At 41.2% G+C, this 18417-nt stretch overlaps 2 protein-coding genes across 11 annotated transcripts in view; one reads left to right on the top strand and one right to left on the bottom strand.

The window, feature by feature from the left end:
- Positions 1 to 2224, bottom strand: part of LOC134823271 (G protein-coupled receptor kinase 5-like) — a 53675-nt gene extending 51451 nt beyond the window's left edge. For 6 of the 9 annotated variants that reach the window (XM_063834676.1, XM_063834674.1, XM_063834677.1 and 3 more), the window contains exon 1: positions 2117 to 2218. In XM_063834676.1, coding sequence (XP_063690746.1) covers positions 2117 to 2177 — 61 coding nt within the window. In that variant the 5' untranslated portion in view covers positions 2178 to 2218. Of the gene's footprint in view, positions 1 to 2116 lie in introns of all 9 variants that reach the window. The other 3 variants (XM_063834675.1, XM_063834681.1, XM_063834682.1) reach the window with 1 other exon arrangement.
- Positions 2225 to 12050: 9826 nt separating this feature from the next.
- The window catches only part of LOC134823365 (sushi, von Willebrand factor type A, EGF and pentraxin domain-containing protein 1-like), an 11160-nt gene continuing 4793 nt past the window's right edge, over positions 12051 to 18417 (top strand). The window contains exons 1-13 of one of the 2 annotated variants that reach the window (XM_063834803.1): positions 12051 to 12341; positions 12464 to 12563; positions 12742 to 12863; positions 13275 to 13480; positions 14591 to 14810; positions 14990 to 15172; positions 15271 to 15450; positions 15623 to 15743; positions 15946 to 16040; positions 16210 to 16325; positions 17290 to 17387; positions 17574 to 17746; positions 18001 to 18198. In XM_063834803.1, coding sequence (XP_063690873.1) covers positions 12281 to 12341; positions 12464 to 12563; positions 12742 to 12863; positions 13275 to 13480; positions 14591 to 14810; positions 14990 to 15172; positions 15271 to 15450; positions 15623 to 15743; positions 15946 to 16040; positions 16210 to 16325; positions 17290 to 17387; positions 17574 to 17746; positions 18001 to 18198 — 1873 coding nt within the window. In that variant the 5' untranslated portion in view covers positions 12051 to 12280. The remainder of the gene's footprint in view (positions 12342 to 12463; positions 12564 to 12741; positions 12864 to 13274; positions 13481 to 14590; positions 14811 to 14989; positions 15173 to 15270; positions 15451 to 15622; positions 15744 to 15945; positions 16041 to 16209; positions 16326 to 17289; positions 17388 to 17573; positions 17747 to 18000; positions 18199 to 18417) is intronic. The other variant, XM_063834802.1, reaches the window with a different exon arrangement.

Here is an 18417-nt window from a genome sequence, read left to right as displayed (position 1 = left end):
TAAATTAAAGGACCGCTAAAGCGTGGGAAGCGTACTCGTACTGTGAGGGAGTTCTACAGAATTCAGAACTAATATATTATACAGGAAACAAGTTCGTGTATTATTATTAACTAACTTGTAACGCCTTTATAAGATAAACTTGGTGACATAGTCAGCCGACAGGAGGTAACCACAGACCCAAGTAATCTACATAATATAAAATATGGTGATCATACTAGACCCGAGTTATCTAGGTGGTAAAGATAATGCGACCAGGAAATACTAGAATTAGTTAAGATAGTCCTGCTTCCCTATACCGTGTTCACCGTGGCGTAGTGTCCACTGTGCTTCCCTATACCGTGTTCATCGTGGCGTAGTGTCCACTGTGCTTCCCTATACCGTGTTCACCGTGGCGTAGTGTCCACTGTGCTTCCCTATACCGTGTTCATCGTGGCGTAGTGTCCACTGTGCTTCCCTATACCGTGTTTACCGTGGCGTAGTGTCCACTGTCCATATTAAAATCATACAACTAACTAATTGGCTTATTACGCAACTACATGACGTGACTCATTGTAACCAAAGGCCAGACTAATACCCATTGCCTTATAATACTACTCCGCACTTGGTAAAATACAATGTCATTGTAACACCAGAGGCGGCTTAACCGGTGACTAACTTGGAACCACAAACTTAACCCCTTACTTTTTGGTTACTATTCGGTTACTATTCGGTTACTATCTGGTAACTAATGCGTCTATAACTTCAAATCTCTGATATAAAGTATATGAGAGAGCGGGGAATATAATATTGGACACACGACTCAACTAACTGTTGACAGCTCTTCTTGCCTCAAAATAAGTTTGTCATGTATCTTAAACGGTAAGTTCAAACCCGCAGCACACAACCTTTACAGAACAATTATCATCTGTTGCCTTGTACACCTCCCCCCGGAATAATAATAATAACCTCAAAACTGGAACTTGTTGAGGCCCGCCAGATCAGACTTGTGCGTGCGTTTATGATTAGTGATCCTAAAAAAGGGCATCAGCGTCCAGCATACGTGTACATTAACACCGTGAATAATTCCAATCAATTAGTGATTAAATAACGTGTGGTTGTACACAATATACAGCATTAGTTCACACAGTGTGTATGCACGTGTGACGACTACGTGACAACTATATTTAACAATTCTCACTATCTCTCTCTCTCTCTCTCTCTCTCTCTCTCTCTCTCGCACTCTCTCTCTCTCTCTCTCTCTCTCTCTCTCTCTCTCTCTCTCTGACTGTGTCATCAATCAAATTATTATTACAGATTTGTCACATGTACCGCTGCGCAACTTGACTGAGATGTGAGCTGAGGGAGTTGTAACAACATTGTATTACACGACACGTTAAATATGTATTGAGCTGCTGTGTGTGTTGCGAGCTAATTGTTAAATAGTATATCGTGATGAGTGATGGTCGAGAGAACATATGTTTACTGCTACTGTACTGTGTGTTTTTTTATACACTGCAGTTGTACATGTCGGCGTGGTGAGGAGAGGGAGAGAGAGAGGGAGAGAAAAAGAGAGAGAGAGAGAGAGAGAAAATAAAGAGAGAGGGAGAGGAAAAGGGAGAGGGGATGAGGGAGGGAGAGAGGGAGGGAGGGGGGAGAGGAAGAGGGGAGGGGGAGAGGGTACCTACCTTGGGTTCGAGAGGGAGAGAGAGAGAGACAAACCCGGAGTGAAACGTTATGACCGATATCATTAAAAAGTAATAATATGTACATGTATCTCGTGGTGGTAGAAGTGGAGGAGTATGTATGTGTAGCTGATAAAACTAAGGTTTCATACTTTAGTACCACTTTGTGTCCTGTCATTATCGTATGGAACAATATCTGTACAACTAATTAACGGAAGCTTATTATACAAAGATTACAGTCATTGGTCTGTGTTAAAAGGATATTTGTTGGTGTAAAATTTCTAATATCTTCACCTTTTCATAATAATTACGACGACAGTTAAATATCTTCCAGTGCACTTGACAAGAAGCTTGCAATTACTGATCTCTACAAACAATTACGTTTCTCTATTATATGAAAGAAAACACGGTTGAACAAATTGTTTTATAAGTGAAATAAGCTAAAAGCTACTTACCGTCGGCAGCTTCTCTGGCCTTCAGATATACGGTGTTGGCAACTATATTCTCTAGCTCCATCGTCTGCTTTACTCATCACCTTTCATCAAAAGTTAGCATACTACAATGGAAAGAAATTAAGTCATTAATGATTTCTGTTTTATACATTGAATTTTTAATTTTGATTCTACAAATTATTCCTATCAGCAATCCAGCACAATAATATTTGTTGTTTCAGAATATAAAGACAATTATGAATTGTCGTTGTGGACTGCAACAGTTTTAGCTTCAAATTAGTATTTAACTGTAGCAAAGAAATTGACAAATTTCCATGAACTGCATTGAAAGGACTGTAGAAATAAGAAGTATAAATACTTTCAAAACATAATTAACAATAGAGCAAACAATCATAAGAGTCAGAAATTAAAACAATTAAGTAACATTAAATATCAGCAAAGATCTCCTAGACCTTGCCCCTCCCAGAAAACCATGCTGCCTAGCTGCAGTTGTGAAAGTAGACATTGGGCTGACACAATAGAGATCACCTTATCCAGCGAATTACGATAGCCCTCAAGACTTATGCAAAAGGAGAGAAATAATGCTGACAAAAATGCACTAGTTTTAAACCTAGCATATATTTATTATCCGTGTAAATTAAAGGACCAGTTAACTGAAAAATTTGTAGTCTCCAATTTGGCTAAGATTTAAATCAGCTGTGACAAACTGGTAAAGAATCGTATCGCCGAAAGAACCAACTCTCTAGCGTACGTGTAACGCGTGTTATTGCAATAATAAGCTGTGGCCTTGTGACGTCATAAAGTCCCTCAGTGCGCACTTGCATAGCGTAATTTACATTACAAATGTTTATCATCGTCAATAAAACACGTGTAACTCACTCAAATTTCAGAATTATGACTATTACCCTAGCTCTCCAAAATCCTTATAGTTTTGGCTATCATTCTAACTAAAGGAATAGCTGATTGGATGTACAGTGCTCACGTCATGATTTTAAACAGTGATATATGTTCTTGAACAGTGGCGGGTGAATGTACGGTTAGAACGTTTCTGCTATTACAACTTATGTCATATGTGATAATTTTGGATTGTTTTCATTGCTTAATTACACAAGCAGCTAGGGAGACTGTACCGATTATTTTTCCCCAGTCCATGAAACTCTAACGAATTTAGAAAGGATCTAGATAAGTAGGAGTTTGTTCAATTCCGAGAGCAATTATATTTATAGCATAGCAAAATTTATAACTTTAATCCGCATGTGTCAGCCAGCACAGGAGACAAGAAGTCTGGCTACTTTACGGCCGTTCCTCTGGGACCATAAGTAGAAGTAGCTTCTATCAGAACAGTGCCGTGGGAACAGAATTCCCGCCAAAATACCCGGTCTCGGGTCTACCAAATAGTAATACTGATTGGAGTGTACTATATATACGGTGTGCGGTGTGTTTTGAATTAGACTTACGGCTTATACCTAGTTGTTATCCTAATTGCATTATCATCGGTACATAACATAAATAAACTACTGGTAAATTTAAATACCAAGTGCAAACGTGTTCAGTCAATCGACCCACTGAACAACTATAGAATTTCCAAGACCCTATTATTCTCTGGCCATATATTACGGCACAATCGATTGTTAGATGGCTAAACGACCAACGTTAATCTATACAATTCTAAAACTATGAGCTAGCACTTTAATCTAAAAATACACTTTTTATATTACTCCTGATTTTTACATTTCACGTAAAACATTGTCGCCACAGATTGATCATGGACACTAACAGCTTGATTTGAGATAAATGACTTATGAGTTTCTCTAAAGTTAACTCTAAAGTTGTGTAGTCCAGTCATTTATGGACATTTATGGAAATGAACCTGCAAATGTTCAAATACTCACGAAACTTTGCACAGACCTTCCCGAAGGTATGAATAAACGATTTTCGTTTGGAGACATTTTTTTGACCGTGGAGAAAACCCAGGAGGGCCACGCCCATATTGACCCAATAACGTAACAAACCCCTTGCTTCTGAAGGTCGTAGAGACTTCAAAATAGGCTTAAACGAAGCCGCATATGCATGTTTATATAGGAGTTATTGAGCAACACATGGCCTAAAATACTTACTTTTCGAGAAATTCTCCAATATAACCATTTTGGGCGTGGTGCTGAGCCCATTTTCGATAGGATCGTGATATAGTCTTTAGACAGGGTGCAAAAGAACCGCAATTAGCATATTAATCTATGACTTACGAACAAACATATACCTTAAAGTGCTTACTTTTTCAGTTATTGGCGAAAAACTGATTTTCGGTTCCAAAAATCATGCAAAACTATGGGTATCTGGTAAATTGGGCTATGAAGGCCCTAAAGGTTTTTGAATGTGTGCAAATTGTGCAGAATGGCCATGTTTATATACAACTTATGAAGCAACATGTACCCTAAATTACTTACTTTTCACTTACTTATTCGGGGAAAAACATTGTACATTATGTCCATTTTCTACCTGTAAAATACAGTCTCACGAGCTCTTGTGCGCGCGCAAGGGACTTTATGACGTCATCGCCAAAATAATACAAACGCTATTTACACGCGTTAGAGAGCAGTTCTAGAGATTTAGGAATTTCGACTCGTTGCTTAGTTTGCTATTTGTCACAATCTGTCAAAATATGAGGATAACTTTTTTTTCAGTTAACTGGTCCTTTAAGTCCAAAATTTGCTAACAGGAAGTGGTACCAAAACAGGACAAAAAACTTGATTTTGTCCAAACCTACAGACCTTACTAGCTTGTATCAAGATATAACTTATAGTATGGTAGGTAAACAGTAAACTGTGCTACACTTCAGTCTGTTACTATGATCTGTAATAAAGTTAAATTAAATTAAAATTTGTAAATGTTCAAGTAAAAGAAGGCTGTTCTAAATAATAATTCCACTGTAGTTTGCTTACATCAAGAATCAAGATACCTTACTAGCTTGTATCAAGATATTTAAACTTATAGTATGGTAGGTAAACTGTGCAACACTTCAGTCTGTTACTATGATATTTGTTCAAGTAAAAGATAATGTGAACCAACCGTGCTTGCGATGATGTGAACCAGTGGCGTAACAAAGGGCCCTGCTGACCCCGCTGTGCAGGGGGGCGCCGTCTTAGGGGGGCGCCAAATCGTCGTTTGAATGTGGGACAATTTCGAAAACTTAACTAAAGTACTAGCAAAACTGCGCGTTTTGCTCTAGATACACACTTTTTTAGAGATTTTACCGGCGTATTCTCTAAAATCACCTAATTTGTTCAATTTTAGGGAGGGGCACCAAAAGGGGAGGGGGCGCCAACAGGGGGGCGCTATTTTCGGCAGGGGGGCGCCAACAGGCAACGTTACGCCACTGATGTGAACCCTGCTTGATTCAGTGTCAAGGGGTTCACATCATCGCAAGCAAGTCTGTGTACTGTTATTATGCAGTCATATGATCTGGTAACCATCATGTCATCAGTTGTTTACGAACACCTGTTCGCCAACAACTGTTCGCGAACAGGGGTTGGGCTATCTGGATACTGCCAAAGATTCTTGATCATATGGCAGAGCCCCTCTGCATTTAACCTTCAATCACGTTTCCGATCATTCGGCTGAGTTGACCGAGGAGACATTACACAAACATGTAATTTTGCATAGATCCAATGGATCCTCAGCTTCTCCCTAGACTAGATGACAATGGGATTTATGTACTGATCCTCTGCTTGAGATGCAGAAGAGCTAACCACTCGGCCACCTGCTACCTAGCCACAACTGAACTAACTCATAAATGGATTGCTTGAATATTCTGGGAAGAACTTGATATCTGCTTTTGGGACATCTGCTTAAATGGGACATTGATGAGAATAGAGAGATTTGGACTCATTTTGTATCAATGGAAAATTTCTGTTACCAGTGTACTATGCTTTGCCAATTGCATCATATGATTTGACTAAGTATAATTTTACACAAGAAGAAGCTTTCGAATCGATTTAATTTTGACGCGATTAATTTAAACGGTAGCAAGTACTGACCAAAACATGGTCTTTAATTGAAACCAATTGGTTTAGTCTTCTTGTTCTAAACATCAAAGATTCATAATTCAATAGTTTGACAATGCTGCAAGTTTCACTTTGATGGTCTATTAAATGTTGTACAAAAAACACGAAATTACCAGTTAGGCTGCTGGTTATGATGGTAAATAAATTTTAACGAGGCGAATCATTTTCTGGGCAATAATCATGCATCAAAAATAAAATGTCTCAAAATCTGCCAAAAACTTCAATTCGGTCGGGTACGATAAAACTACAATTAGGGCTTGACTCCCATGGATTCAGTCTAACGTAAGTTTGTAAAACATCTTGTTCTTCACAATAGTAAACTGAGTTCGAATGTGTTATATTCTTAATTGTTTATTTATTTCAGTTACGTTAAATGTTTACAACTAATGCAAATTGTTTCAGAATGTTATCCTTACTCAGTGGCTGTAAGTCAACCTGAATTAAGTTGTTTCACTTGTATTTCATTTTAAGCCACTGAGGTAAACTCCCATGGACAAGCTACTCCGCCCAGAGATCTTCAGTACTGATCCTTCTAACTCTGACTTTTTCTTCTGGCCATAATTAATCTAATTTCAGCACAAATATTCAAATAACTGTCGTCAGATGAAGAATTATGCCACTGACATACAATTTCGATACATTTAGTGATCATAGCCTAAGCTTTACAGCCATAATATAAAATAAGTTAAATGTTGATTTTGAATGAATGATGAATAATCACTTTACACTTGACTGTCACGTGACTTTTTAAACACTATATTTTTGTGGCCCTAAGTGACTATTCGAAATCCTAGCCCTATAATCTTATCTTTATATGGTCATATCACGTGATTGAGACAGTTTTTCGCCAGTATCTCGTTGGTATCAACTGTCGGGAAGCCTTTTAGAAAAATCTCTAAGATCCAATTTGTAGCGCGATGCACTTCACATAGCCATGTGTATACGCGTACTGCGGTCGCGCACTACTGCAAGCGGGAGGGCTCTGGTTAGAGCAAGCGATGCACTACTAGGCCGGGCGCGCATCCAATAATGCTTCTCGCAACCACAAATGCAGATCGGCAAAATGCGAATGATTGACATCGTGAATCAAAGATCCACTGTAGAGTGATTTAGCACGCTCAATTTTGAATTGTGAATGCATTGCAAAAGATTTAGTCTCAATTAATAAAGTTAAAAAGAAATGACTGCAACGCGCGCAATTTCAAATTTGTGGAGTGTTTTTTCTGTGCTGGATATATGTAAAATGAGCCTATTAATACTATATTAATTAGTAATACGTATAAATATTTATATTAGAAATTAATAGTTAAAGTTCCATTAAAAATTAATATGCGAATGCGAATCAAAATAGTGAGCTTGACATTATTATTTAATGATCAATACTCGTCTAATAAATTTCTTCGGAATAGCGCGCGCCGCTTTCATATCTGTTCTTGAGATATTCGTGGCCCGAGGTATTTTTGACGATGTTAATTCATCCCAGCTCGGTAATGCACAGTAGTGCATTTCGCCGATCTAGCGAGAAGCACGGATGTTACTCGTCTAATAAATTTCTTCGAAATAGCGCGCGCCACTTTCATATCTGTTCTTGAGATATTCGTGGCCCGATGTATTTTTGACGATGTTAATTCATTGCAGCTCGGCAATGCCAAATGCACAGTCAACAATAGCGCATCTCGCCGATCTAGCGAGAAGCATAATTGAGTGCGCGGCACAGCAACGCATTGCGCTACAAGAGGTATCAAGCTTTAAGCGTGCTTAATCAATTCAATTTTTGATACATGTTACGTATCTCAAATATCAGAGATTTTCCGCCTTACGCGGCGCGCGCTTCGCGCGCGAAAAGTGGCATGCAACGTATGTCAATTTAATTGTTAATTTACAGTCAATATAATATAATATCTTGATAATATAATATCTTGATCTTCGAAATTTTTGTAAAAGAGCCAGGGCTCCTAAGAGTTGAAATTTACCTCATTACGTTGGAGGACTTTACCGCTTCGACACGCGACGCCGCGCAAACTACAAATTCTAGCATCGATTTTGCTTCGCTTGTATCACGTCGTGACCCCCACAGTCGTTTTACTATCGTTCTTACGATACAGCTAGGGGAAGCGCGGCGGATCATATACAACGGATGACAATGTTTCGCATCGAAGATCTAAACTTTACAGAGCAACGATCTGAAAGGGTTGACATTGTCAATCAAATCACTACCTGGTTACGTTCGATAAATTAAAATTTTCGAACGCTGATTCCGAGTTATCACCCCACATGACATAATAGTAAAGTTTTAAAATATTTCCCTAGCGCCTAGCGAGATATTTGATATTGACGTAAAGCTGTGTCATGTCTCGATCATGTCACGTGATATATAAATTAGGCATTAGCAATTAGGGTTATTGATTAAATTATGGTTTAAAGAGATTAAATTAGGTATTAAAGAGCTATTAAAGACTTCCGGTTTTTTGCAAAATTTTTTCACTGTGTAAAAATATAAAAGTTAAAGTTTCCTCCCCAGGAGCAAAATTAATAATAAAGGGACATATGTAGAGTTTGAGTTATCTCAAAATCTCTCACTGGGCCGCGCTCAGCCTGTCATTTCGCTGAATCTCTATTCACTATTATGAACATAATATATAGCCTGAGGTCCCCAGGTAAAAAATTTCTAGAATAGTCTCATTTTGGGCCGATCAAAAGTTTGCAACTTAAAGTTTAATTTTGCAGATTCCTGTCCTTTGATTGGCTGAATTGTTTTACGTGCTGGCATGGCTGTTTAAAGATCATCAGAATGTGCCACGTGTGCAAATCACTTAATGTAGCGCGCGAGGTCAAGCCATCTGTTTAAATTATACCACCTATAGTAACACGGCCAGCCATTAAAGTTTCCTGGGTCAGCTTCAGCCTGTCATTCCGCTGCAGCTTCATAAACATAAAATATAACATATATAATTATATAGCCTGACCGGCGACCGCGACCATTGACGAGTCCAACTCGGTGCGCGTCTTTACGATAAGTTATTAACCTACAATGTACGATAAAATTATCACATGACTTTGGTTTTTATTGTCCCTTCCTCCCTTCCTCCCTTCCTCCCTTCCTCCCTTCCTCCCTTCCTCCCTTCCTCCCTTCCTCCCTTCCTCCCTTCCTCCCTTCCTCCCTTCCTCCCTTCCTCCCTTCCTCCCTTCCTCCCTTCCTCCCTTCCTCCCTTCCTCCCTTCCTCCCTTCCTCCCTTCCTCCCTTCCTCCCTTCCTCCCTTCCTCCCTTCCTCCCTTCCTCCCTTCCTCCCTTCCTCCCTTCCTCCCTTCCTCCCTTCCTCCCTTCCTCCCTTCCTCCCTTCCTCCCTTCCTCCCTTCCTCCCTTCCTCCCTTCCTCCCTTCCTCCCTTCCTCCCTTCCTCCCTTCCTCCCTTCCTCCCTTCCTCCCTTCCTCCCTTCCTCCCTTCCTCCCTTCCTCCCTTCCTCCCTTCCTCCCTTCCTCCCTTCCTCCCTTCCTCCCTTCCTCCCTTCCTCCCTTCCTCCCTTCCTCCCTTCCTCCCTTCCTCCCTTCCTCCCTTCCTCCCTTCCTCCCTTCCTCCCTTCCTCCCTTCCTCCCTTCCTCCCTTCCTCCCTTCCTCCCTTCCTCCCTTCCTCCCTTCCTCCCTTCCTCCCTTCCTCCCTTCCTCCCTTCCTCCCTTCCTCCCTTCCTCCCTTCCTCCCTTCCTCCCTTCCTCCCTTCCTCCCTTCCTCCCTTCCTCCCTTCCTCCCTTCCTCCCTTCCTCCCTTCCTCCCTTCCTCCCTTCCTCCCTTCCTCCCTTCCTCCCTTCCTCCCTTCCTCCCTTCCTCCCTTCCTCCCTTCCTCCCTTCCTCCCTTCCTCCCTTCCTCCCTTCCTCCCTTCCTCCCTTCCTCCCTTCCTCCCTTCCTCCCTTCCTCCCTTCCTCCCTTCCTCCCTTCCTCCCTTCCTCCCTTCCTCCCTTCCTCGGCTCTTACTAATTCGCTCGCCCAAAAATTTCACGTGACTTTGGTTTTTATGGTTTTGCAGCCGTACAAAACGGTTTTACATAAACCCTAATCCCAACCCTAACCCTAACCATAACCCCGAAGCTAACCATAACCCTTACCACAACCCTACGAGCGTGCTAAATCACTCTACAGTCGATCTTCGAGATTGTTCTAAAAGGGCCCCCGACGGTTGTAACCAACTTCAATCGATGTATTTTCGGACGCTGATTCCGAATCACCCCCCATGACATAGTCCCCTGCTACACGGCATGTAAACAGGGATTGGCTAGTTAGAGGCGGTCCGTGTAGGCCTTACACTGTGCTTTCAGCAATACTCATAGGGTTAAAATGCTCCCCTGACGAGATATTGGCGAAAAACTGTCTCGATCACGTGATATGACCGTATAAGGAAGTTAGTCTAATTTCTCGTTAGGGTTAGGGTTTCAGTATATGCTTTTGTTAAGGATTGGGTTAGGGTTAGGGTTGGGATCAGATAAGAGGGTTAGGGTTTCGAATAGTCGTTCAGGACCAGCTAGAGAACGGGTTGAAAAAGTCACGTAACAGTCGAGTGTAGAGTGATTAATTATCATCCACAACCCTAACCCTAACCCAGGCCCTAAACAATCAAATTCGTATTTTACTAGCCTGTCACGTGACCAAAACGGTTTTTTGCCCATAACTCTCCAGGGAAGCATTTTTACCCTACGTCATGGGGGGTGATTCGGAATCAGCGTCCAAAAATACACTGATCCAGATCACTTTCATGCCCAAAGGGCCTTTTCACAAGAATTTTCTTAAAATTTGGGCGAGCGATATAGTAGGAGCGCCCTTCCTCCCTTCCTCCCTTCCTCCCTTCCTCCCTTCCTCCCTTCCTCCCTTCCTCCCTTCCTCCCTTCCTCCCTTCCTCCCTTCCTCCCTTCCTCCTTTCCTCCCTTCCTCCCTTCCTCCCTTCCTCCCTTCCTCCCTTCCTCCCTTCCTCCCTTCCTCCCTTCCTCCCTTCCTCCCTTCCTCCCTTCCTCCCTTCCTCCCTTCCTCCCTTCCTCCCTTCCTCCCTTCCTCCCTTCCTCCCTTCCTCCCTTCCTCCCTTCCTCCCTTCCTCCCTTCCTCCCTTCCTCCCTTCCTCCCTTCCTCCCTTCCTCCCTTCCTCCCTTCCTCCCTTCCTCCCTTCCTCCCTTCCTCCCTTCCTCCCTTCCTCCCTTCCTCCCTTCCTCCCTTCCTCCCTTCCTCCCTTCCTCCCTTCCTCCCTTCCTCCCTTCCTCCCTTCCTCCCTTCCTCCCTTCCTCCCTTCCTCCCTTCCTCCCTTCCTCCCTTCCTCCCTTCCTCCCTTCCTCCCTTCCTCCCTTCCTCCCTTCCTCCCTTCCTCCCTTCCTCCCTTCCTCCCTTCCTCCCTTCCTCCCTTCCTCCCTTCCTCCCTTCCTCCCTTCCTCCCTTCCTCCCTTCCTCCCTTCCTCCCTTCCTCCCTTCCTCCCTTCCTCCCTTCCTCCCTTCCTCCCTTCCTCCCTTCCTCCCTTCCTCCCTTCCTCCCTTCCTCCCTTCCTCCCTTCCTCCCTTCCTCCCTTCCTCCCTTCCTCCCTTCCTCCCTTCCTCCCTTCCTCCCTTCCTCCCTTCCTCCCTTCCTCCCTTCCTCCCTTCCTCCCTTCCTCCCTTCCTCCCTTCCTCCCTTCCTCCCTTCCTCCCTTCCTCCCTTCCTCCCTTCCTCCCTTCCTCCCTTCCTCCCTTCGACTCCCTTCCTCCCTTCCTCCCTTCCTCCACTATAACTTCTTTTCTCTTAACTTGTAAGTTTAAATTTGATATCAGATACACGGTTGACATTGAAACTAAATTGTAAGACGATACACTTAATACAATGATAATACAAATATTTCAAAGTCAGAAAGTGCCTCGTATTAGGTTTCATTTTTGAACAAGGTTAATAGATAAGAGCTCTTCTGGTTCATTTTGTGGTGAATTTTTTGCATTCGTAGAAATATACGTAACGGCCGTTTTGTGATAAATCAAGTGTGATCTGTTTTGCATATTCAGTCAATATAGTCAACTCTAAATAACTAAACTGTCGAATAACTGAACTTTCGACCCGAATCGAACTCTTCAAAAATCTGCAAGAAACAACGATTTTATAACTTTTATGACACAATACCGCTTGTTTCTATTGTTAGCCGTATTCACACCTTCAGCTCAAGGAAAAGGTAGCTTATTCTTCTGGTAATCAGTCTGCTTATAATTTTACCACTAATTAATAAAACAACCTTTTCCGTTTTAAGATTTAATTTTTTCCGTTCGATTCATCTTCTGATTATCAATATCACAGCAGTTAACTGCGCAAAGAATCACAAGAGTTCTTGTCCCCAAAGTACTTTCACCACGGTCCAGGAGGGCGACCTATGGAAGTGTCCGAACGGCTGGCTCAAGTAAGTTCAACTTTTAAAAAGTAAACAATTCCACAAAATATTGTAGCCAAAATATTCGGCCAGACTGTATAATGCTTATCTTAAAGTCCAATTCTGCTGTGGAAGATGACATTTACCAAAAGTAATGTCAACTTGGCATTAATATTATATCAATTTGAATATTACAAATTTAATTCAGGACCAATTTTACGTCAGAAAGATGGGATTTTACTCTGAATCCGGTGGACACAAGTAACTTAACTGCCGAAGTCACGTTTGAGAATAACATCACATCAATAAACCTGTGCTCCGTTACACCAAGTAAGCAAAAGCTATAGGATTATAATAGTAGAATATGGCTCCTGCGATTACCTACCACTTACAACTTTATATTGAACTAGAAAACACATGATCACAGGGAGGAAGCTAATAGTATATTTTTTTAGTACTTTAGTAAGTTCAAAAAATATCCTACACAACCGAAGATACAGCCAATTAAAATGTTGCTCGTACTAAACACAGCGTAATATCAACAAAACCGATCAAAATGACGTTACAAAATCATTGCACGTGCACGTGCGTGTAATAACCCTCGTTACTATGGTTACTATGCAACTTCCTATTTCTCATCTGATTTGCACGTGGGCGGTCGTACAGCATACAGCATAAAGAATTCTCTGAATTATTATATTGAATTATTATATTTGGCTCACTCATTAAAATACCTTTCAGAGAAAGCTGACAACAAGAATAATCAGTGGCCCAGTGGAGGGTACTGTGTTCCATCACCCACCAACAAAAAATGCCCCTCGGACATGGTTCGTGTAAACGCTACTGTCACAGCTGATGGAAGATATTTCAAATGTTCAGACGCAAAGCCCTCGCCCATGTCTAAGTGTGGAAATGGAACGTTTGATATCAACGCTTGTTGTCCAAAGGTATGGTAATTATAAACTTTGACAGCACAGATAGCTAAGCATAACACATTTGACATTTTGATTTATTTATATGATCATCAATATTATAGATTATAATACCAAATACTGAGCTGCTAACGCAGCAAAAATTAATAATGTGGGTTAAATGGTAAATACGAAACCAAACAGCACACTATTATATATATATATATATATATTATTAGTCAGCCACAACTATCAGTAAAACAACGCCTTGACTATATATATATATATATATTTACAAAGTTTATACCAACCCTCCCAGCATAATACAGAGCATACGATCAATAATCTAAACCTCATCATTAGGTATTAAGCATTTTTGAGCAAAAAACCTCGACGAAGCTAGGCCCTATTACAAAAAGACTGCTATTTATAGCAGTCAGACTGTCGATTATAAAACACCTGAACCTGAAAATTAGAAGAGATCCCAGAAAAAGGTAAATTTTACAGCAAAACCTGAAAACCCCCTTTAAGTTTAAGTTCAAGCGCAAACATTTCAGAATATATTATTGGAGACACATTTTTTGCTCCACTACTTCCTCGAAACCAAATGAATCGTCGGATTGTAAACAGAAATGCAGCGGAACTGAGCAATATCTGAATACCGAACATGAGATGGGGGGGGGGGGGGGGGGGGCACAATGGATGGGGGGGGGGGGGGGGCCACAATGGATCAGCATTATGGATCAGCACAATGGATCAGCACAATGGATCAGCATGATGACAATCAAAATTCATTAGAAAATGGGCAGTGTTCGTCTCAGCAGCCCCGTATAAGACAATACCTTGAAAAATAAATAGTTTATCAGGCAGACGACCCAATATAAAACAGGTGCAGGACTCTGTCTAAATGCAATCTAAACTAAACTAAAAAAGTTTAAAAAATAAACATTGGACAAAATAAAATTGTCATTATTGAATGTAACGAATGTCATTGTTAAACCCCCAAATTTCTGCTGAGCCAAGACAATTCAGTGCGACATTGCTTTGTAACTCACTTTGTAATAATTTACTATCAGCTTGTTGTTTGTTGTATCTTTACAATGTTGCGCACAAATAATCAGCGAAATGATAGTTTGTATCCCTCAGAATATGTCCACCACGGAAAACTACCTCGACGTGCCCATGTACGACATTGCAGCTTTTTATCTCCTCAAAACAAATTCCTCCTGTCCCCAGCTATACTCTTTCATATCCTCCGAGGAATCTGTCTTCATTGACCGAGCTAACATATCTCAAGGTCCGGGAGAATATTTCGCCAACACTACCAACGGAACTTTGAAGATTACGTTCTGCAGATACGCAAATGGTAAGAATTGCTGGAGCTAAAAATTTGTACGACTATCAATGTTAATGCTGTCAGTATTATTGATATGTTTCGCTACCTAGAAAAAGGGTACTTTATAGTGTAGCATCAGCCTCATAATCTGCTTTTTGGGGTTTGAACGTAGTCGGAACGATGCTTAAATAAATATTGTATTTTTACAGTTAAGTGCCAAAAGAATGCAGTGGAGGAGCCGTTTGAACAATATTTGTTAGAAGATGCATGTGGGCGGTTCGAAACTCCGGGTTGTAAAGGAGCAAACAAAGTTCAACCAGGCAATAAAGATGGCACCTTCGATAGATACTGTCTGCCGAATGGAAACTACTTCTCTGAATCTTTTTGTGGAGGTAAGCTCTCTCGTCATCACTTCATAATAATTAAGATTTATGAATTATGTTGGACAGTACGATACCTTGGTCGATATAAATAAACCAAACCTTTTCAGCTCAATGCCCAGCTCCACCGTCAATTAAAAACGGCACCATCAGCCCCAATACCAATTCTAGTTTGGTGGAAGTTACCGTACAGTGTAATGATGGGTGTTATGTTGAGGGTCCCAGTTCATCTACATGTCAGAGAAACGGAACCTGGAGTGTTAACTTGGCCAACAGTTCCTGCAAATACGGTACTCCCTTACCTCGCATATTGATTTACTTGTTTTAATCGGATATTTTCCAGCTACTCTTGCCAGTTTCGAGAAAAAGCACATACGTCCTGTTGTTAAAACGGTGAATCAATTTAGCGTAATTAAGTTACAACTTGAATGTCAAAGTCTGACTTTATACTTTTATTATCAGCTGAGTGCAAGAAATCTGATCTGCCGCAGAAGGGCGTCACCAAATGGAAATCTGACGCCACTAGCAGTCCATTCGTTTACGGTCACAACGTAACATTCTTCTGTGACAGGGCTGGACCTACGTGAGTAACTGTTATCAATATGAATCAAAACTCTACAGTCTTGGTTGGATCACATGTAACTTTCAACTTTTTTGATGAGCTTAATTTTCAATTTTCAGACGATAAATTAGTCTATTGTATAATAGCAAGTCAAACTATCAAGTATCAAATCGAAAATATATGCTTAATTTTTTTAAATACTTTAAAATCCACTGCTCCGCAGGTCGTGCTACTATTTGGGAGTTTTAGCAAAGAACGTATCAGCAACCTGTCAAGCAAACGGAACATGGAACTACGTGCCAAAATGCAAAGTGGGAAGTAAGTACAACAGTTGTAAAATGTAAAGCAAACAATGATAATCAACGAGCGAGACAATCTAGTACCTTGCCGGCCCGATAAGATACCATGAAACAATCTACCGAGAACATTGACTCATGTGAAGAGAAACAACTACCATGAAGAACCTAACAAGGTGAATTGTTTTCAGGAAACTGTGTAGTACCGGGGAACACGACCACAGCCACACACTTGAACAGTAAAACTAAACTGAGGTGTGAGAGCACGGTGGAGTATACCTGTAACCCTCACAGACTTAGTCTCGCAGTAAGGAGAAACAGCATAATATTAATATGATTATACAGGGTGGGCCAAAAGTCAGTGTGCAAACGTTGGGTCTTATACCTCCGCCGTGTTTTATATTTGAGAGCTGTTGCTTTGCAGATGGCATACTGTACTTACTGGTTCGAGGATTCCGTCGTCAAAATTTGAAAATTTGAATATTTTAGACCACGCCCATTCAATATTAAAACACCTATATTGTTTTCTCTGAACATGCTGAACGCCTAATTTTTTCAGAGACGGTAGATTATCAAATGTTGCATATGATCTGAAAACATGAGGCAAAACGGATTAGAAATGACGAAGTTATCAAGCATTTTGTGTATCTCGTTAACAAAATTGACTGGGTGATTATGTGACACCGTGACACGACACTTTAATTGGGCACCCTTAACAATTCCCGTGATGTTTAACGGGGTAGTTAACGGGGTCACCTTATCACGTGATTAGGTAAACCAATCACCTGATCACACGTAATGAATAAACTCGTTATGCTTCATATCTCGGTCATCTGAGAAGCTACAGTTCTAATTCTTTCAGGACAAACGTAATTCGAATGGCCAAACACAATTCAATAACATTTAGCGTGATCCGACTATCCAAAATATCAAATAAATGTGAAAATGAACCTCCATTTGAAAAAAATGAACGCGAATATTTTTCGAGTTGACAAATTCCTCGAACCAGTGGTGGTACTAAGTCATACCAGAAGGAAGTATTTCAATTGGGCACTCAGTGACTGAGCTATTAAGGCCAACGTTTGCACACTGACTTTTGGCCCACCCTGTATATTGTAAAAATTGATCGTTAAACTACTGCCCTTATAGAAGTTAAATTGTCTGAAATTATGTATCAAATTGGGAAATTCCATATTGAGATTTAGCAGTTTGTCACTTTTTCACTTTCCAGCTACGTTTGATAAACAACAAGTGACAATGAGTTTCCTCAGGATAAGATGACGTTGACATGTCGATCTGACGGGACATTTGACGTGGATCCTCCTAACTGCACGACAGTTTACTGTGACAATCCTGCTCTGAATATCACGTTAGAACCAGCTTATTGGTCATCTTTCTGTGACAGTCAACATTTTGTGGCTTAAGTTAACAAACGAAATATAACCTTGTCAAAGACAAGTTCACCCATGTTCTGGCCGTGATTCCTAGGAACACTCAGAATCACCATCACTCGTAAACACATGTTTCCAACAGCTCTAATTCAACACAATCCCAGTCACGGCGAGGTGGAGCACATAGCTGAGAACGGGACCGTAGCAGGGAAGTTTCTAGAAAAGGACATTCTGAGGTACGACTGTGATCCCATGTACAGGTTGGTGGGTGACGAGGTGATTGCATGCGGTGATGATGGGAGTTGGAACGGAACTACTGATTCCCACTGTGAACTGAGTGAGTTGATGAGATCATATCTTTGTAGCTGTAGCACTCAAGCTGCTACTTGAAGCAGCTTAAAACGATTCAATCACGTTTATTTGAACGATTCTGTAACCAAAAAACTATCGTTTCATTTTAAGAACCCCCCATCCAGTGTATTTGATAGTTCCTCCCTCAGCAGTCAGCTTCTAATCAGTAATCACTTGTTATATTTTCACTTGTTCTGCGTCCCCTTAATACAACAAGAATAACATTAAACAATCTGACAGTTGTGTGCCCGATGGCACCTCTGAAGATCCCGCATGGTGCCCGTATAGACGGTATCCAGAACCAGACTGTATACCACCTGGGAGACGAGGTGGAATACCAGTGTGAACAGGGTGATGAATACAACCTGAACTACTCTGATCCTATATCCTGCACTAACGATGGAACGTGGAATCCTTACATTCCTTCTTGTAACCTAGGTAATATAAACATACGGTCCTTTTAGCGCTGGATGGCGACAACCAGCGCTAGCAGTAGCTAACCAGCGCTAGCCAGCGCTAGCCAGCGCTAACCAGCGCTAGCCAGCGCTAGCCAGCGCAATGTATCAAAATCATATACTTGCGATATTACTCGGATGATGATTACTTTACACTCGACTGTCACGTGATTTTTGTAACCCATTCTCTGACTCTAGCTGG

The sequence above is a fragment of the Bolinopsis microptera genome, chromosome 11, assembly GCF_026151205.1.
Source record: "Bolinopsis microptera isolate Bmic1 chromosome 11, MBARI_Bmic_1.0, whole genome shotgun sequence".
NCBI lineage: Eukaryota > Metazoa > Ctenophora > Tentaculata > Lobata > Bolinopsidae > Bolinopsis > Bolinopsis microptera.
Note: the sequence above shows the minus strand (reverse complement) of the source record. Positions and strands in the feature narration are given on the sequence as shown.